At 33.6% G+C, this 21,172-nt stretch overlaps 2 protein-coding genes across 10 annotated transcripts; both read left to right on the forward strand.

The window, feature by feature from the left end:
* The first annotated feature begins 1,282 nt into the window (after window positions 1-1,282).
* Window positions 1,283-7,020, forward strand: LOC108990885. 3 transcript variants are annotated; one of them, XM_018964997.2, is made up of 4 exons: window positions 1,283-2,225; window positions 4,022-4,160; window positions 4,234-5,439; window positions 6,111-7,020. In XM_018964997.2, exons 1-4 carry the CDS (start codon window positions 1,378-1,380, stop codon window positions 6,525-6,527), a joined length of 2,610 nt encoding a protein of 869 aa, XP_018820542.1. In that variant the 5' UTR covers window positions 1,283-1,377; the 3' UTR covers window positions 6,528-7,020. The 3 variants fall into 3 exon arrangements, with proteins under 3 accessions (XP_018820542.1, XP_018820544.1, XP_018820543.1); XM_018964999.2 differs by having other exon boundaries at window positions 6,117-7,020; XM_018964998.2 differs by having other exon boundaries at window positions 4,237-5,439.
* A 1,095-nt stretch (window positions 7,021-8,115) lies between these two features.
* LOC108990877 (metacaspase-1-like) lies at window positions 8,116-12,817 on the forward strand. 7 transcript variants are annotated; one of them, XM_018964989.2, is made up of 7 exons: window positions 8,117-8,531; window positions 8,902-9,081; window positions 9,163-9,327; window positions 10,347-10,677; window positions 10,860-10,971; window positions 11,725-11,910; window positions 12,438-12,817. In XM_018964989.2, the coding sequence occupies exons 1-7, from the start codon at window positions 8,489-8,491 to the stop codon at window positions 12,495-12,497; spliced, it is 1,077 nt and encodes a 358-aa protein (XP_018820534.1). In that variant the 5' UTR covers window positions 8,117-8,488; the 3' UTR covers window positions 12,498-12,817. The 7 variants fall into 7 exon arrangements, with proteins under 7 accessions (XP_018820536.1, XP_018820534.1, XP_035540032.1 ...); XM_035684139.1 differs by having other exon boundaries at window positions 8,747-9,327; XM_018964985.2 differs by having other exon boundaries at window positions 8,902-9,327.
* Window positions 12,818-21,172: the final 8,355 nt, after the last annotated feature.

Genomic DNA, 21,172 nt, shown 5'->3' on the forward strand with positions numbered 1-21,172 from the left:
TAGAGTTAATATTATAGGGTTATATCTATAGTAAGTTTTATTTGTTATAATAATATAATATAATATTATTAGCTCAAAAATATGATGCTCCCATCTAATTCCATGCAAGTAAAAAAGTTGACGATGTTATATGGGATGCCTTTTGTTTAATTTTTTATTTTTAATCGTTGGACTTTCTTTAAATAGTGTAATTGTAAAATATAAAAAAAAAAATTAAAAATCTTATTATTAAAAAAATAATATTATATTATTATTTTGATGAATCTAATGATTAATTCAATATAAAATTATATTATTTTGATGAATCTAATGATTAATTCAATATAAAATTATAGATAAAAAAGTTTTGAAATTATAAAAAATATATATTATATAATTTTCATTATATTTTAAAAATAACTTTCATGAAATCAATATCAATGATTTATATTACCTTCTTGCGACTTGCGATCATCTCTTTCATCTCAAGTGCGTCGACTCGTGGTTACGGCTGGCATGTTTCATGTCCGGTGTGTCGCAACTCACCTCTAGCCGACGTAGCCGCCTAAATTTGGAGGGACCAACTTCGATCATTGACCACTGATATAAGAAAGAATAATTTTTTATAATCTCTTAACATTTTACACTCTATATTATTTTTAATTTTTATTATTTTTTTATCAAATATTTATTATATGAATAATGAATAAAAAAATTTGAAATAATTTTAAAAAAATAAATTTAAAAAAAATTTTAAAAATTTTAAAAAATATAAAGTGTAAAGTATGATAAAAATTGTATAGCAAAACTCTACAAGAAAACATGGGGTAATTTTTGTTTGGATGTTTTGGTTAGAAAAAAAAAATTATATTCATAAGTTTCATACATAATGCATCATTTTTTTTAATTTTTTTCTTATTAAATGTGTAATATATAGATAATAAATAGAATAATTTAATTATTTTAAAAAGAATAAAAAATAAAATAAATTATGATACATGGTATGTTAAACTTATAAATAGCAAAACTCGAAAAGAAAATACGTTCTAAACAATTCATCCAAAAATAAATAAAATGATTTAACATGTAAATTTGATCCGTTTATTGTTATTATTATTATTAATAAAAATTATAATGACTGTCGTGAATATATAAATATTATATAATCATTTTAAAAAATTAAATAAATATAAAATTTATATAAAAATATTAACTTTTTAATAATAAATTTTATTCTTTTTTAAAATAATTGTATAACTCTACCACATAAAATTACTCTATTATTAAATGCAGTGATGCACAATTGAAGGTAAGGGTTACTACCACTAGTCCTGCAAGTGCTCGGTTACCTTCTTTCTTTTCCCTCCCGTACAAGCACTCTCTTCGCCCGCTAGGAATATGGCGACGGTGGCTACCACCGCACCGCCACCAGCACCGCTTGGACTGCTTAACTTCGACTCCCTAGTTCACATAGACATGTCCACACTCTCCCAATCCGAGCTACGCGCCCTCTCCCTCTGCTCCCCCTCCGCCTTCGATCTCCGCCACCCTTCCCAATTCCTTCCCCCCAAAATCGACCGCTCCATTTTCAACGAATCCGCAGGGTCCCGCCGCCAGACCTATTCCAGCCCCTCCAATTCCACCCCCACCGCCGGCCACCGTCGCCGAGTCGCCGGGCTTCTCCCCACGATCAAGCTCCCCACCGTCCTCTCTGATGATCCCGAACGCGTCGAGGACCGTCACATCATCAGCCACCTCAAGCATTTCCTTGACCAAGATCCCCGTTTCGACCACTTCGACCTAACCCTGCCGTCTATATCGTCCCTTTTCGTTAGCACGAATCACGAAGAGGCGGAGCCAGACAAAACGGTCAGTTTCGGCGGGGAGAGGAAGAGGAAGAGGGGGAGGAAGCCGAAAATGAAGGTGCTGCAGTTGGAGGAGGGGTATGGGAGGGGTGTAGTGGACGTTGTTAATAGGAACGGTGTGGCGGTGGATCTTGCGGCGTTGGCAAATTTGGAAGACCCGTATGGAGAAGAATTGAGGAGGAGGACTCTCGGGATGGAGAGGGAGGATGAGTTGCTGGGGTTTATGAGAGAATTGGGTGGGCAATGGGGGAGTAGGAGGAAGAAGAGGAAGATTGTGGAGGCTGGCGTGTTCGGTGATGCCTTGCCGGTCGGATGGAAGCTACTACTGGGGATCAAGAGGAGAGACGGGCGCGCCTCAATTTACTGCCGCAGATATATAAGGTGGTTTTCCTGTTTCTGTTTCAAATTTCGGCTTCTCTGCCCCCTTTTTTTTATAATTGGCTTCTCTGTCCGTTTGATTTCTGGGAAATTAGTAGAGTTATGTGATTTCTGTGTTCCTATACTTAATTTGGCAATATTCTCTAATTATTTAGCTTCGCTTAATGTTAGTTTATAATGTTGAGGTTGGGACATTAGTTCGATCTTGAAATGGTTTGCACGATGAATTTATGAGTACTTATCTAGGAAGAAGATGAACTGGAAAATGCCTGTTAATTATGGATGTTGACGGTTTTAGACCAGTATTTCTGCTTTGATTGTAAAGCTGTGGAAGTTGGGGTTCATTCAAATTGTGCTTAGGGACATTTACTTGTGATTGGGTTTCTGAGTGGTGATTTAGGCTCTGTTTGGATACAAGAAGCGTCTCGTCTCGTCTCGTCATTACAACTTTTTCAAATTCTCACACAAAATATAATAAATAATTCAACTTTTTCAAATTCCAAAACAATAATTATATTAAAAAAATAATATTTTATTCAATTTTTAACTTTCATCTCCATTCACTATTCAAACTGCACCTTAGTGGGCAGAGTGCTTAATTTAGAAGAATACCATATAATATATTTTGGATGGTAATGTAATTTTGCCATGGTTGGATGGAGGCTTATGTTGAGGCTCAAGGGGCCGGCCAGATGGCCTAATTACCTTCATATATTTTGTCAATACAAAAGGTGGTCTTCCTTATTTTGTTTCATATTTTTTCATAGGCTGTTTGGTTGCTAGATATATATGGAGTTTAAGTTTTTGACTATGAAGCTTAACGATTCTTCATTTTCAGATCTTAGTGCTCTTTTGAAGTTCTGATTGCAGCTTCTAGTGGGGGTATAATGTTCTCCCCTATGACTTTCCCTTTATTTTAATAAACTCTTTGTTTCTTATAAAAGAAATAATTGTACAACTGTTTTTAGAGGCGCATTGGTGATGATTATTCAACCAAAGCTTCACAAGATGAGATCCATTAAAAATGTACTTAAATCTATATGTTCTTCTTTTTGTTTCCCTCTCTTTCTATAACAATGTTTATGCACGTAAAACTATGAATACCTCATGCACTAATCTAAATTTGTTGTTATTCATATCAGATTAGTGATACTTATTTTCTGGCAAATAATCTGAATTATAGTGATGGTATTTTGTTGGTTTTAATTGTGTCCGCAGCCAGTGGGCATTGGGGTTTGAAATGATGGGCATCCTACATTTGTTTTTGATGATGGACATCCTATATGAACTGAAAGTTAGGATACTTTATTTTGGAGTTCTTGATCTTTTTGATAGTGAAATGACTTGAGCAATGATTGTTGTTATCTCGGTTCTGGTGTTGCTATTTATTTCTCATCTGTAACATGCGTCTCTAGACTCTTCTTTCAAAACTCGGGTATGTTTGGTTGTTAAAGTGATCTCAACCCATCTCAAACTAATTATTGATGGGACTCATTACTTTTTCAACTTCCCATAAAAAAGTTAAAACCCATCTCAACCTACTTCACACGGTCAAACACATATCTCAACCTATTTACATTCAAACACATCTCAATAGGACCTACAAAACACTACTATTCAAATATCAACTCAGATCCTCTGAAATCACCTCAGCATTCAAATGCAGTCTACAGATTTTCGTAAACGTTAACCTTGTTGAATTTTTTCTTGTTACTGTTATGTTTGTCCCCCAAAAAGAAATGCCCCCCTTCCTTTCCTTTGCTGGGCCTTACATGTTCTCTTGAATTGATATGTTCCAGCCCTACTGGACAACAGTTTGTATCCTGCAAGGATGCTGCTTCATATCTGCTGTCCTTTTTTGACCTTAGTGATGCACGATGGGCCAGTAGTCAGAAGGGTGAAAATACTCAACAGGACTTCAGATTGACTTCGGAAACTGTAAGCAATTAAATATTTGTGCTGCTGTTTGGTGCATTTTAATGTTGTTGAATATGGTCTATGGGATGTGCAGCAGCTTGCAGGCTTCATCCAAAAGGACGAAAACCGACAGCAAGGAGTGATTTCTAGTTCAGCTCCAACCAGAATTCCTATATCTTCTGAACAGGCGAGGGAAGCAACCTTATTTGGAATGGAAAATCTTGCAGATGTCCAGATAGATGATATATTTGAATGTCACAAGTGCAGCATGACCTTTGACGAGAAGGATTCATATCTGCAGCACTTGTTGTCCTATCACCAAAGGACCACGAGAAGGTATAGACTTGGTTCTTCCGTTGGGGATGGAGTGATAATCAAAGACGGCAAGTATGAATGCCAGTTCTGCCATAAGGTATTTCTGGAAAGGCGTCGCTATAATGGTCATGTTGGGATACATGTGAGGAATTATGTGAGGAGGGTTGAAGAATTGCCTGGTCCAACAACTCTTCAAAAGGGAATTGAGCCTCCAAACAGGGATGATGTGCCTTCAAGGATCTCCAAAATGGATGCTTTGATTGAAATTGCTCAGAATTCTATTCTAGAGACTTCTACTGTCAGACCTAATGATGAATCCAATGGTGGTTCCACTTCTGATCAGCCAAATTTTGTTTCCATTCAAGAAATTTCAGCTGCTAATTCCAATCATGAAATGAGTCTTGCTTCTCTTAGTGAAGAGGAAATGGATGATGGTATGACTGACATAACTCTGGATCAAGATCTAAATGAGCAAGATGGTGAGCATATGATCATTGAAGAAAATATGGAGATTGATAATTCTAATGAAGCAGTTGATTCTAAAATGGATTCTTGTTTGGATGCCACAACTCTCTTACCAGCGGAAGAGAAAAATGGTAATACACCTAAAACTTCATGTGAAAAGGATGGCTTGGTGGCTATCAATGATGAAAATGATAATCCTGAGGTTGAGCAGGAGGAAGTTCCTGAAGGTCATTTACTTGATCAATTTGACAATCAGATTGTTTCTGATGCTAAGGATAACATAAATTTCTTTTGTACTAGCACTTTGGATCCTCCAACGCTTGGTGAAGTTGATAATAATAGTAGCAAGCTAAAAGTTGGCTTTGGTGGCCACAACGATGGGCCAGCCAATAATATTGTGACAGAAACTGTACAGAAATCTTCTGAAGAAAATGCACTCCAGTGTGGTGTTTGTGCTCCCTTAATGTCCCCAGAGCCACCTTTGCAACATTTTCCAACATTCAATGCAACCTCTGATAAGGTATTGGGACAATGTTCTTGATCTTACTATTTGGGCGTACAACTATATCTAAGTCTTACATTGCTTCTTTTGACCTTTTCTGTTACATTAACAGTCTACTGTCATTTCCTTTGTGGTTTTTGTTGAATATGTTGAGTCATTGTTGTCCAGTTATGCAATTGATGTGTCAGTCTTGAGGAATTCCAGGGATTTAATAGATTGTTCTGGGTGATTGACCAATGTGGCTAGTCTAATAATTGTTGTTGCTCAGTTAGTTTGTCCTTTTAACTGTTAGCTTGATGCCCATGGTACTGTTTTGTCTAATGGCTTTCCCTGTGTTGTCTGGTGGTTTTGAGATTATTTGTTTATGCCAAAAAGAAAGAGAGAAGAGAAGGATTCCTCTTTAAGTCATTGTGCTGGAGTTAGCATGACATTCAGTACTAGTGGTTTGCCAAAACTGCTATATATTTCGAAACATACATTTCCATAATGTAAATAAGGTTATAGGATGTGGATCATCCATGATTTCGTGTTCTGTATGCAAATTTATTAGAAATTAAGTGAAAGTCAACTTCTAATTTGTGCCAAATTGACTGATACAGTTTATGGTTTTCAAGGCAGCTTTCTCTTCTCCTCCCCAAAGTTTGTGATAGAAATGTTTAGTTGCTCCTGTTAAAGTATTCTTATTTTAGTTACAGGGAGAAGAACATTTGCAGGGTGACCAAAGGCATGACAATAGAACTGGGTTTGAGGAGCTGAGATTTGATGAAATAGAACCCAAGTATGGTTCTGCAACTGCACAAGAATCTCTTTCCATGCAAGAGGTACCCGTGATTTTGGCGTATAATGAAGAGATGGATGGGGCATATGGTTCCTCTGTCCAGTTTGGGTCTTTGGAAGAAGTCGTGTTAAATATGGCTGACGGAAATCAGGTTACAACTAACTGTGTATGGTGTGGAGTGGAGTTCAACCATGAGGCTGCGGTTGCTGAAATACAGCCAGATTCTGTTGGGTTTATGTGTCCAACCTGCAAGGCAAAAATCTCTGGGCAACTTAATGTACTTGACGGTGGCTCACCATTGAACTCCCCTCATCTTCCACACAATTAAAAACCAGACTTGGCAGCTGCAATTTCATCGGACAGAATAGTCCTAAGTTCATTGTCATGGGCAAAACGTACAAGAGTTTAGTAGGTGGCAAGCTGCATCTCACATAGAGCATCACTCTCTGAACACGGTGAAGCTGGTTGACCCGGGGGACGCAGATCTTTCAAGTCTTTTACCCTTCATAATATTCTAATACTTTATTATATTCATAAGACATTAATTAATGTAGTTTCCCTTGAGTTGAAAGGTATAGCATCTAATCCCCCGAAATGAAATTCAACAAAAGAAAAGAAATTGTTCCACTGATTCCTTTGGAGGAGGGAAACTTTATAGCCTTGCACCCAATTCAATTATCCGGACTCATTGCATGTGCGCACAAGTCTTTGTAATTAAGTTTAGTGTCTCTCTCTCTCCCCATTTGCTAAGTGGGTTTAGTTGAACGTGTGAAATGGCAGTGTTCTGGCCAGCCCTGGAAATCGAAACTTGCCCATCTTTTACAATCATGTCGCAACTTTCTGATATTCTTTTCTCTTATTACTTATGAAAAAAAAAACTATCTGATGATATTCTTTCGAATAAAGGTTAAACGTACAACCAGTGCTTACGTTTTTCGAGATATTCAAGAAACGTAATTGGGCTTAATAGGGAAATCCCGATTAATTATTTATATATTTAGACATACCGATGCGCTTCTTTTTAAAGGCTAAAGCTTAAAGCAAGTATGCATGCATTATGCATATATACTCCTGCGTATTTTATGATGCCTACTCGTATCGATCTAACAGAAAGTTGAGAAAAATGTTACTCTACACTACAATATCGACCCCAAAATCCCGAATATATGACAAAAAAATCAATGCATAGATCTTGAGATCGGCCAAAATATTTTTTTGACATAATTTTAATCATCTTTTTAGGGTCTTTGCTTTAGTCAAGTCTCATTTTGACTGTTCATGTATTTATTTATTTTTTATGATTAAGGAAGTGACTATTAATATATTGATATATTTTTTTATTTTTTAAAAATATTTAAATATATTAAAAAATATATAAATAAAAAATAAAATTTATACTAGTGGCCACGTCCACACTAGCACTGCCCAATATATAATGAATGAGAATAAGGAGACCCCAATAAAGGAAATAAAGAAAAAGTGGCTAAGCCGATCCTTTTCCGGCCACTGAATAAAGGGTTAGGCATCGAGTTCTTGGCCTCGTAAATGAGAGAATAAAGGCGAAAAAGGAAAAGAGAGCGGTGGTGTTTAATTGGACGCCAAGGATTTTATGCACAGTACCCTTTGCCTATGATACATGATAAATACACCTCATTTTTTATAATACTTTATACAATAATAGTTTAAAATAATTAAAAGTATTTTTATAAAAATACTTTATAAAACTAATATTATTTTATAAAAATATTCTTATTTTATAATATATATTATAAAATATATTGTAGAATGTGTTGTATAGATATCATAATTACAGGTTGGCTATGTCATATTACTAAGAGATTTAAGAGACCAAAAAAAGTAGGAACACGCTAGCTAGCTACTATTGCTTGCATTTATCTGGCCTCTGTATCTCGGAGGAGATGCGCCCAATGTTCAAAGTATTAGCTAGCTTTAATGTTTAGCTTCTCTCTCCTCTCTTTTTAGAGGTGGGCGACAGATCAGAAGCTCAAAGATTTTAACATTAATTGAAAGTTCCAAGATTCTTGAGTCTTCCTACTGATCATCCCAAAGCTTTGTTGTCTTCTACCATATTCCAATTACTACCTTTCCTTTCGCTTAACCTTTCAACGGAAATGTAGTAAGGCGCCTGTTGGCGTGTAGACTTCCTTCTCCTTTCATTTATGCCAAAGTAGAGTTTATTTTTGACAATCGGATAAAACACTTATCCCATTTTCAAATAGTCATACCTTTCTTGCCGCCTAGTACTACTTTGAGCAAATGGTCTTTTAAATGAGAAGTTACGAGCTGATGATGGAGACAGGCATACCCAACGGTAAAGTAGTCCGCCTTTTTTTTTACTTTCCGTCAAACGGAGTAGGGTTTGAGTGCATAATTTCTGCAAAGTCTCTTCATGCATATACTCACGAAGGGTGCCAAATAATCGACGATTCTAATTTAATATTATAAGTTAATTAAGGGCAAAAGTAATTCCATGATCCCCGCCGCCACCAAAGGTCAGCTTTTCTCAGCCCTTGGTTTTTGATGCAGATTAATTGAAGGCAGGCTCAATCTATATAGTTCAGACTTCAGTGATCTGCTTATATATATATAAATATGTGTGTGTGTGTGTGTACACATATATAGCTGTATATAGCATTCTGGAACTGAAATATTGTTAACCACAAAAATGGACGGAAAATCAGTCGTTATATGCAATAGGTGCAACAAACGGTACTCGGTGGCTAAGTACGCGGCAATTATTCGCTGTACAGAATGCAAAGCCATTATACCCGGGCCGGCAAGTATGGAGCTGGGAAATCAAATCCGACATGCATTATCAAAGACGAAGAGTAATCTTCATCAGTACTCATTTGGAAATGGCGGTAAATTGTTGAAGAGTACTAGGCCCTCAAGCAGTAGTACTAATGTTTCTTCGCTGGATACTAAGCCGCCATACCCTACAGGTAATTCCGGTGAGGCACACGGAATGAAGCGCGCACTTCTTTGTGGGGTTACTTACCAGAACAAGAAATACAGCCTCAAAGGAACTGTTAATGATGTGAGGAGAATGAAAAATTTGTTGATGCAACGCTTTGGTTATCGTCGGGACTGTATTCGTATCCTCACAGGTACGTAATTATACTCACCCGTCTTGATCTGTTCCCTAAAATGTATATAAAAATTTGAGACATTTATTAAATGGTGGAAACATAGATTTTGTGACATGATCAACCAATGACACAATGAATATACTTCTAACAACGTTATAGAAATCTGTCACATTAATTATTATAAAAATATATCTATTATTTAAACTCTTTTTTTTTTTTTTATAGCTATTTTAGATCTTACGATGAGTAATTTGTTTATACATAATTAAGTAGTTGAGAATTCATATAAGAAGATACTCCAACGATTAAGTTTTTATGCAATATCGGACAAATAAAGTAGAGTAATGCTAGATACAGTTGAATGATATGTGTAAGCTATACATATTCTTTTTTTATAATAAAAAATGGGATCTATAAGTACACGAAACTTATACATTCTAAAATTATAAATATCATAATTTTTCATTGAAAATATATATATATATATGATCTACATCATATTATTAGTCTACTAGACGTACGATTGGGGGAAGATGAAGTGAAATGCTAAGTTTTACAACTTCCAATCACAAGTAACCACTTAAGAATCCTAGTCTCTTTCAAAATGGTTACACAACATGGGATTATTATTAATAATTTTTAAAAAGTAAACATATTTATTATTGAGTCACCTAATTATATATTAAGGTGGTGCATATGCATGGCAAGTACTACCGCTTGACGCGGGTGGAGATTCACCCTACTTGGGGTGGATCTAATTACCATGCACCTTATGTACCAGATTTTTACTGAAGGGTGTAAATTAAAAATCTTATTTACATCATATCCTAGCTAATTGGAGTTATATTCTTCTATTATTTGGTCAAATAGATCAGAAAACAGAAAAGAAAGAAAATAACTTTCATTGTGTTGAATTTCTGATCTGTACATGATATATATATATATATATATATATATATATATATATAACTATTAAAAAAGTAGCTAGTCGTGAATTGATCATCAAAAGTTAATTAGATTTTGATGGAATAATGCAGAAGATCAAGTTGATAGTGATTTTATGCCGACGAAGAAGAATATACAAGACTCATTGAAATGGCTTGTGGAAGGTTCGGAATCTGGAGACTCATTGGTGTTCTACTTCTCTGGACATGGCTTACGTCAACCTGATTTCAATGATGATGAGAAAGATGGGTTCGATGAAACTATCTGTCCGGTTGATTTTATGCAGGAAGGGATGATCCTTGACAACGAGATCAATTCCACCATTGTTCGTCCTCTCAAGAAGGGTATCACTCTTCATGCAATTGTCGATGCTTGTCATAGTGGAACCGTTCTTGACCTCGAGTATATATACGACCCACACAAGTGAGTACGTACACATATATTATTAATTTATTAATATATATATATATAGTGCCATTATTTGTAAATAATTTAATAGAACATGACTTCGTACGTTAAATTTTTTTAGATTTCTAATTATTAGAGATAATCTTAAATTAATCATGCATGTTGGTAATATTTTCGCTCGATACTTGCAACACTAGTGACATTTGGAATGACAACAAACCTCCATCGAAAGCAGACAAAAGTACAAGCGGTGGATTGGCGATTTGCCTGAGCGCTTGTGGAGATGATCAGATGGCTTCCGATACCTCTGTACGTTAAGATATTTGTTTTCTTAATTTCTTCTAATTATTCTTGATCTTTTCATGTTTTTCCTCCCAGAATCCAATATTATATGCATGTATATATATATATATATAGTATTAAGTCTGGCTAGATGTAATGATCATATACAGGATATGCAAGCCTTATGCACCCTTTGAAAAAATATGAGATCCGCCATTAAAAAAATAATTTTTTTATTTAGATCTCAAATTTACTTACTTTTTTTAAAGGGAGTATACGAGACTTCTATACTTTATGATTGTAAATATCATTTATCATATATACATATATATAAATGGACTTGTGTAAGTATGGCGAAATAAAATCTTTCAAGCATGATCAAGTAGTACTAAATGAAAGTATGCCTTAATAATTAGCTTGTTATATGTGATTAAAATTAATCATGAAATTGTGTTGTTTAATTACTATCCTTAAATATTTCCTGTTATTAATCTTCATTTACCATGCACGATATTAGACTTATATATATGCTAGATCGAATAATGCTAGATAGAGTTGTGCAAGCATCACATACTCATTTTAAAAATATTATTTCTCTATATTTCTAACAAATTAAGATTAATATTAGTCTATCCTAAGGCCGAAACGTGAACCATTAATTATATTGTCATGGTTAATCTAATTAAAGTTCTCAAAAGTTAGTAATTAACTTAATTATGATCATTTTAATTAATTTCTTATAAATTTGTGCATGCATATATATATTATATATATATGCAGGCTTTCACCGGAAAGGAAATGACTGGTGCAATGACTTTTATCTTGATCCATATTGTTGAGAATGTACCTGAAATAACATACGGAGGCCTGCTGAACCAAATGCATGCGTGTATCGAACAAGTAAATAATAAAAGATGTCTCAGTGTGCCGTGCTTACGGAAACTTTTCGGCCGCAGAAAAATAGAGGTTAGCTTCCGATCCCTAGCTAGCTGGTTCGCTCTAAATAGTACGTAATTGCATGCAGTTCTTTAGTATATATAAGAACTTGGCCAAGATCGATCGATCGAGTAGTACATACACATATACATACATATATATATATATATACATATATATTAAGAAGTAGTACTTCATAATTCCGCATGCAACTCAAATTAATTAGCTTCATCATTTTGATTTTGATGTTTTTTCAAATTGAATAAATTAATTAAGTTGCTTGACGTCAACATATATAATATTTATTCGTACAAAAACCACGTCTACTAAATAGTTTTCAAATTAATTAGTCTTAATTAGGTACTACTTAATTTCATGAGAGACCAGGAAACCAAGCTTATAACTTCACCCAGAAATCAAATCTGTATTTCTCAGTTTAACATATCATTTATTGTCAAATTATAATCGCTGCATATTGGAGCCAGTTAATTATTTATAATCCTTTATGTTAATTATATATAATTCATTCTGGGTTGTATGGATCACGAGTACTGCAGAATCCTATGCTGTCATCGTCTCAAGAGTTCCCGGTTTACTCGAAGAAATTTTTGCTGTGAATCATATATACGTGCTGATGGGCGAAGATCAGCTAGCTAGCTGGATGCATATATGCAGCCTTCATTGCCTGATCGAGCATAAACTACTACTTTTAGCTTTTCTTCTAATTCCCAGATCATGTCAGATGATCTCTGCTGAATTTTCTCGATGCACATGAGTTGGATCAATAAGTAGGTTCTTCTACAACCAGAATGAGGAAAGAATAATCAAAATAAGCCGTAACAGATTGGAGGGCGGGTCGGTCTATCCATCAAAGAATACATCATGTTGTAATTGATATGGTTAATTATTTATGCAATAAATCCCTGCTTTTGATTTTCTTGTTGATTATGCCATGAGTAGTACTACTATATTTAATTATATATGAATATATAATATGATTATATATCCTAATTGGCCCCTTGACTTGCTATTTTCCCAAGAAATAAACGTACGTAAGCGTCTAAAGAGACGGACAGTGATCATCTATGACCTATTAATTATTAGGGCTTATTAATATTAATTGGGATGGCTTGGATATATAGTTCTAAAAAATGATTGGTGTGCAGATCATAAAACGTACACTACGGGCCGGGACAAAATAATATATATACTATGAGTTGAGTAGTGTTATATGTATTTATAATTTTATTTATAATTTTACGTACAAGATTCAATTTGTTAGTTTTCTTTAGAAATTTTAATTTAATAATTTTTAGCATATTAAAAGCTAAGCACATGGAGAAATAAATTCTTTTGTAAATTTTTCTTAATTAATATAATTAGCTTTTTTCATACACTATTTATGCACTATTTAATTATATATATATATATATATATATATCCTTTGAACACTATTTTTCCCATATAAATTATAAGCACTCACATGAATGGAATATATCAAAACGAGCACTGATACACTAACAACCGGCTCACAATTATTCTACTACTTTGCAATAAAATAGTAGAAATTAGAATAAATAGTCACGCGTGGTGTGTGTCCAGATTCCAGTATATGTAAAATGCCCCGCATGTACCTATAATTACCAATTCCCAATGCTATATAACAAGATCATGAAACCCTAGGGGAGGAAGGTTCTCGAGTGTTGAGAGAAACTGGAAAAATGATATTATTGATCTGAATACATAGTATTTATATTATGTACAAAATAATTAATTAAATGTACATATGATATATGTATAAAATATACCACGTGATCATACCCCCTTCAAGATGGAGAGTAAATAGAATGTACTCCCATCTTAGTGATTAAGTGGTGAAATTGTTGATGACCAAGAGGCTTGGTGAGAATATCAGCAAGTTGGTGATAAGAAGCCAAATGAAAAGTCTTGATGACCCTAGCCTGAATTTTGTCACGGATGAAATGACAATCCAGCTCAATATGCTTTGTCCTTTCATCATGAAAAACTGAATTGGCAGCTATGTGCAAAGCAACTTGACTATCACAAAACAATTGAGCACTATTAAAATGTGATATACCAAAATCAGATAGAAGAGTAAGAAACTAGATAATTTCACAGATATAGCAGGAAACCAAAGAATCTCCAAGAAAAAACACAATAACCACTTGTAGAGCGACGATTGTCAGGACAATAAGCTCAATCTGAATCTACAAAACCTTAATGGTTAAAGAGTTAGAAGCTCGAAATAAGAGACCATGACCAGTAGTACTCTTTATATTCTGTAAAATTCTATAAGCTGCTGTTAGATGAGGTTGTCTTGGCTGAGCCATATAGTGACTGAGCCTATGCACAGAGTAAGACAAGTCTGACCGTGTGAATGTAAGGTAGAAGTCTACCAATGAGTCTACGGTAGACAGTAGGATCAGACAGTAAATCTCTTTCTTCTTTACTCAACTTCACATTTTGCTCTATGGGAAAATAGACAGGTTTAGATGCAGGAAAATCAGCATCTTAAAGAATCTCTAAAGAATACTTTCTTAGGCATAGAGAAATGCTATCTGGAGACCAAGCCACCTCCAATCCAAGAAAATATTTAACTTGACCAAGGTCCTTAAGCTTGAACTTATCATCAAGCAAGGACTTTAAGTGCTTCACAAATTTTAAATCATTATTAGCTCTGAGAATATCATCAACATAAACGAGAAGTGCAATGAAAGAAGAACCATAGGACTTGGTAAAAAGTGAATAATCAATTTTGGATTGCATAAACCCCAAGTCAAGAATAAAAGCTAAAAACTTAGAAAACCAATGGCGAGAAGCTTGTTTCAGACCATAAAGTGATTTGTTCAACTTATAAACCTTGGAACCCCACTTTAACATGGAGTCTAAGAGGCAATTTTATATACACTTCTTCAGATAAATCCTCATGCAAAAAGACATTATTAACATCAAGTTGCATAAGATGCCAACCTTTGACAATAGCAATAGCTAGCAATGTTCTAATAGTAGCCATTTTAGCTACTGGAAAAAAAGTCTTACAATAATCCAAACCTTCATGTTGGGTATAACCCTTGGCAACCAACCATGCCTTATAATGCTCTATAGATCCATCAACATAATACTTAATTTTGTAAACTCATTTACAGCCTATAGATTTTTTTCTAGGAGGTAAGGAACTAACAGTCCATGTATTATTATTTTTCAAGACTATAATCTCAGCATTCAATGCATCTCTCCAATGAGAGTGCTTGACTACTTGATGATAGAAATCATGTTCAATATTAACAGTAATAGACAAAGCAAAAGATTTATGAGCAGAAGATAGACGAGCATAAGAGAGAAAATTGGAAATATCATACTAGCTATGTGAGAAAGGACAACAAGAGAAACTTGTTGTAGGATTTGATGTAGAGTGTGTAGAAGAAGAAGAATTGTAATAAAAAATTCTGCAAATAACCAAGTGCTCCTCTGATTCTAGTGGATTTTTGAGGAATTTTAGATATTAGTAGTGAGGTGGCAAGATGAATTTCAGGGTGAACATTAGAGGAATGATCTGATGAAGAATGATCAGGAGATTAATGATCTAATGATGAATGATCATTAGATGAAGAAATATTATGATTGTGAAGAGATGAATTATCATAAGGAGATAATATTGAAGGCACATGCAATAAATCTAATGTTGAAGATACATAAGGAAAGGGAAGACATGTGTTAGAAGGAAGAGATGAAGGAGAGGAAAAAGTTTGAGAAGTAAAAGGGAAAATATGTTCATGAAAAACAACATGTCTAGAAACAAAACATTGATTTGTTTTAAGATCAAGAAGTTTGTATCCTTGATTCCAAAAGGATATCCAAGGAAAACACAAGTATGAGTTTTAGGATCAAACTTGGTATGAGATCTTTGTAGAGTGGAGGCAAAGCATAAGCAATTAAATATCCTTAAGTGATCACACAAAGGAGAAGATTTAAACAAAAGTTCAAAGGGAGACTTGTATTTCAAGAGAGAATCAAGTAACCTATTAATAATGTAGGTATCTATTAAAACAGCATCACCTTTGAATTTCATAGGTAAGTGAGACTGAAACATCAAGGCTCTGGCTATATTAAGTATGTGCAGATGCTTTCTCTCCACAACAGAATTCTGTTGTGGAGTTTCAACACAACTGTGTTGATGTAAAACACATCAAATTTACATTTATAAAGATAAACCCATGTGGCATGAGTTAAATCATCAACAATAGTAAAAAAATATCTGTAACCTTCAACAACAGAAACAGAATATGGCCTCCAAACATTACAATGAACAAGATCAAAAGACAAATAGATTAACATTATTAGGAAAATGTTAATTTTTTTTTTTTTTTTTGGCCAATGGGCAAATCATACAAGGGTTGCTTGGTACAGTCAATTTTGGAAAAAAATTATTCACAAACAACATCCTCGAAGTAGAAGGATGACTCAGTCTATTATGCCAAATCTCAAACAGTGAGCATTTGGATGATATAGAACAAGCATGTGAAAACAGACTATTAAAAGAACAAGCGTTATATGAAGCAGGAAAAAATTGAGGTTTAGAAAGAGAAGAGCCTGGTTGCTGCAGTATATAAATTCCTCCTTGTTGTCTATCCACTCCAATCAGTTTCCAATGGATCAGGTCTTGAATGAAACAAAGATCAGATGAAAATAAAAAACAACAAGTGAGTGAATGAGTAAACTTGCTAATAGAGATTAATTTTAATGTGAATGAAGGTACACATAGAACACCATGTAAAACAAGATGTTTATAGATACGAATAGAGCCAAAATGTGTAACAGACATAGATTGACCATTAGGAAGCTTAACAGAAGAATGTATAGTATTAGTAACTAAGGAAAAACAATCTATAGAATGGACCATATGATATGTGGCTCCCGTATAAAAAATCCAACAATTAGAATCAAATGAATCAGATGTAGTGGAAGAAAAAACAAAGTGACTATTATCACAGATATTGAGGAAAAAATATACCAAAAAATGATGAATTCGAAGTTACTGCATTAATAGCATGAGAAGATTCATCATAAGTGTTTGGAGAATGAAGCATGGACAAAAGTTGTTAATATTGAGCCTCAGTTAAAGAGAAAGGAGAAGCAGTCAAGGAATGATTGTCATTAAGAACAATCAGATTGGCCATACAGACTATTGCTTCAACTTTGGTTTATAAACCGTTGGAAATCCATGCACTTATAACATTTTTCAACAACATGACCAATGATTTTACAATATTTACACACTGATTTTTTCTTCTTGGAGAAGGGTTTAACAGATCTTGATCTATCACTCTTAGAAACAAACACATGTAAATCAACAGATGGAAGAGGAACAACAGAAATTTATCGTTGTTGTTCTACTTGTAAAACAAGAGAGAATACTTTGTTAAGAGGAGGCATGGGGCTCCATAAGCAAGATCTAAGCACGGGCAGAAGAAAAAGACTCATTAAGGCCCATTAAAAACTGTAAAATGTGCTCCTATTGAACATAAGAGTTCAACGTATGTACAACTTCACAAAAACAAGCGGGAACAGGCTTGTAATTCGCTAACTCATCTCAAAGAGCCTTCAGACAAATAAAATAGGTACTCACCGAAAGCTGTCCTTGAGAGAGCGTAGAAATAGATTTCTGTAGTTGAAATATACAATGATCGTTCTTATGAGATAAACGTTCCTTAAGATCTAACCAAATCTTATGCGCGGTAGTGATATATAAAATGCTAGTAGAGATATAAGAGGAAACGAAGTTTAAAAGCTAAGAGATCACCATATTGTTGCAGCGAAGCCATGGAGAGAGAAGATGATCGTTTGAAACCGAAAGCTTGAGGATAGAACCATCGACAAAACCTAACTTGTTTTTCGCCGAAAAAGCCATAGCAATGGAGCGAGACCAGATATGGTAGTTATCGCCGATGAGAGGTTGAGTAACAAAAACACCAAGATTGTCACTAAGATAAAGAAAGAATGGACTCGTAGCATCTTCTGAGACAGATTTGGGTGTTAATGCCATGGAAAAATACGTATGATAACATAACAAGTTAAAACCCTAGGAGATCTAGGAAGGTTCTCGAGTATTGAGAGAAATTAGAAAAATGATATTATTGATCTGAATAAAACTGTACAATGTCAAAAAGTAAAAGTAAATTAAAGTAAAATATAGAGTATTTATATTATGTACAAAATAATCAATTAAATATATATATATGACACGTGTATAAAATATACGTGATATATATCTTGTTACTATACCTTTAATACTCTCTCTCTCTGATCTCTCTCTCGGTCATGCATACGTACGTAGTACTGCGGTACTGGAAATCTCAGTGCTCTAATCCTTCGAGAGCCTCTCTGCATGAGAATATAACTTGCATGCACACTTTCCACCGTTAAATCGCGAATAAGGAATATGTTAAAGGAAAAACAAAAAAAACAAAACAAAACTCCAATGCATATACATCACGAGACGATATTTTTTTTAACATAATTTTAATTAGTTGTTCTGAGGATAATTGCATGGTTTAGCCAGTGCATAAATGAGAATATTTAAGGAGATCGCCACAATAAAGAAAAAGCATTTAAACTGATCTTTTTTTCCGCCTCTAAATAAAGAAAGGGAAATATCGGGAATAAAGTTCTTGCTTTAATGATACAAGTACCGAGACAATAAACGAAAAAAAAAAAAAAAAAAAAAGGAAGAAAAACAAGTGATTCGATGGTACTGTTTGATGGGACGCTCGCTTATTAGAGCATCTTCATTAACTTGATTAAATTCATCTTTAAAATTTGAACCGTGCTACAGCCCCCGCTCCCTCTCCCGCTCTCAGTCCCGCTCAGTGTAAAATGTAGTGTTTTTTTATTTTACTTTTTTATACATGTATTTTTTTAACACTATAAAATATTTTTTAAAAAAAATAAAAAAATTATAATATCATTAAAAAATACTTACTTAATCATTAAGTAAAAAAAATATATATTAAAAAAATAAAAAAAAATGTAGCGGGACCGGGAGCGGGACCGGGAGTGGTGAGAGTAGCATTATTCTTAAAATTTAATCAATATCATATTTTTTTATATTTACCTATTCTATTTAAATTCAATCTTCATATTCGATTAGTCATTTACTCTCTATATAATAATAAAATATTATTAATTTATTAATTTTTTATTTAATTTATTTTTGTATCACATTTTATAATTCTACCAATTTAACATTAATAATAATTATATTCTAATTAAATTAATTTAATATTTATTACATTTATTAAATATTAAATTAACATTAAATATTATTATTAATAATAATTATATTCTAATTAAATTAATATTAATATTAATATTTATCACATTTATTAAATATCAATACTAATAATAATTATATTATAATTAACTTAATAATTAATATTCTAATTAATATTAACTAATTAATTTATTTTTATCACATTTTATATTTAATAATAATAAATCAAATCAAATTTCTTGATTACAAAAAATACCTATATATTTTGTGAGAAGAGTGAGAATTGAATATTTTAATATTTGGCTAACCTACTGTTCAATTATAAATTTAAAGAATCACTGTACTTGAAGTATAAAATTTTATAACAATGCCTAATCCAATGTGGCGGTTTTTTTGGCACATATTAGCTAAAGTTTAGCATTATTGGACTTTGGCCAAGCCAATGAAGATAAGGTTTGCGTCATTGGCTATATATATATATTTGACGAGCTATAAGATTATAGAAATCCAATTTACGAAGAAATAAAAAAAAAAAATACAGCATTTACAATCAGTTACACAAAAATTGGTACGTCAAGATAATTTTAACGTACAATATTATATTAGTATTTTAGTGTTATCTGATGATCATTAACGTTATATATATATATATATATATATATATAAATATATTTTTTTTTTAAGTAAAACTCTTCTTAATTAATAATATCCTACCCGCCCATCCAAAGCATGGATGCATTAATTTTTACTAATTTTGAAAAAGTAAAATTATAAATCTCTCGAATTAAAGTCGGATAACCTACAATAGTCTTCAATACTATATATTGATCTTTTCGAATTTGCGAGATGAGGAAATGGTCCTTTTTTTTTCGAAAAAGAGGAAATGGTCTTTAACTGTGAATTAAGGCGCGCGGCGATTATGCAAATTATAAGCATTAATATTCCTAATAATCTATATAAATATTAGTTAAAAGGAGTCTAGGTGAAATGCTCGGCCGCTCCGCCACTTATTAAGTCAAAACCAAGTATATTAGTATTTAATTTGAACGGTGCAAATTAATTATCGATATTAATATTTATAATATAATAAGCCAAAAAGGTTAAAAGTGACTCCGCGCACGATCCCTGTCAAAACGTCAGCTATCTCTTCTCCGCCGTTGGTTTGATGCAAATTCAATGCCTGAATGCTCAATATATGTGCGCGCGCGCGCGCGCATAGTACTGCATGTATATAAAGTTAATGTGTCATTACTTAATGTGTGTGTATATAACTATATATATATATATATATATAGAGAGAGAGAGAGAGAGAGAGAGAGAGAGAGAGAGAGCGCGCATTGATCTGGACCGAAATTATTACACAAAAAAAAGAGGGAATTAGAGTAGTTATATGCAGTACTGGATGCAACGCACAAACAAGTAGCAAATTAAGCTAGCAGGCCGGCTAGGTGACATTAATTCGTTGCTTAGCGGCCTTAGCATGCATATATATATGGACAGCCACTACAAGAAGGGGCGGTGGAGCTACCGCGCGCGAGCGCGGAAGAGGGATATATCGAGGCGCGCATGCATATATACACGCATGCAGTACTTGATCTTAATTCGTGGGTGTGGGGTTACTTACCAGAACAAGATATCAATACAAGCTCAAAGAAATATTAGATATTAACGATGATGTCATGATGGTGATCATCAGAAGATCAACATGAAAATCTGTTGGTTCAGACGTCCCTTTTGCATGGTTGTCATCCGGCCGGCGTGTATTCGCGTCCTCACAGGTAATTTACATATATATACCACTTGTGATGGATCGATGATGATCATTTCATCACTGTCTTATGATCATAATTGAGCATACGCAAAATATATATTATCAGTTTGTTTATTTGGCACGTAGGAAAAAGCTACGTACGACGTCTTTGTTTATTTATTAATGTTTTAAGATGAATATTCCTTACAAATATATATATATATATATATATTTAATTAACAGAGTGACTG

This window comes from Juglans regia, chromosome 13 (genome assembly GCF_001411555.2).
Source record: "Juglans regia cultivar Chandler chromosome 13, Walnut 2.0, whole genome shotgun sequence".
Taxonomy (NCBI): domain Eukaryota; kingdom Viridiplantae; phylum Streptophyta; class Magnoliopsida; order Fagales; family Juglandaceae; genus Juglans; species Juglans regia.

Coding starts and splice junctions, on each gene's coding strand:
- LOC108990885 (XM_018964997.2), top strand. CDS start 1,378: ATGGCGACGGTGGCTACCACCGCACCGCCACCAGCACCGCTTGGACTG. Junction 2,226..4,021: donor TACTGCCGCAGATATATAAG/GTGGTTTTCCTG, acceptor GATATGTTCCAG/CCCTACTGGACAACAGTTTG. Junction 4,161..4,233: donor TCAGATTGACTTCGGAAACT/GTAAGCAATTAA, acceptor TGGGATGTGCAG/CAGCTTGCAGGCTTCATCCA.
- LOC108990877 (XM_018964985.2), top strand. CDS start 8,489: ATGAGAAGTTACGAGCTGATGATGGAGACAGGCATACCCAACG. Junction 8,532..8,901: donor GGAGACAGGCATACCCAACG/GTAAAGTAGTCC, acceptor ACGGAAAATCAG/TCGTTATATGCAATAGGTGC. Junction 10,972..11,724: donor AGATGGCTTCCGATACCTCT/GTACGTTAAGAT, acceptor ATATATATGCAG/GCTTTCACCGGAAAGGAAAT.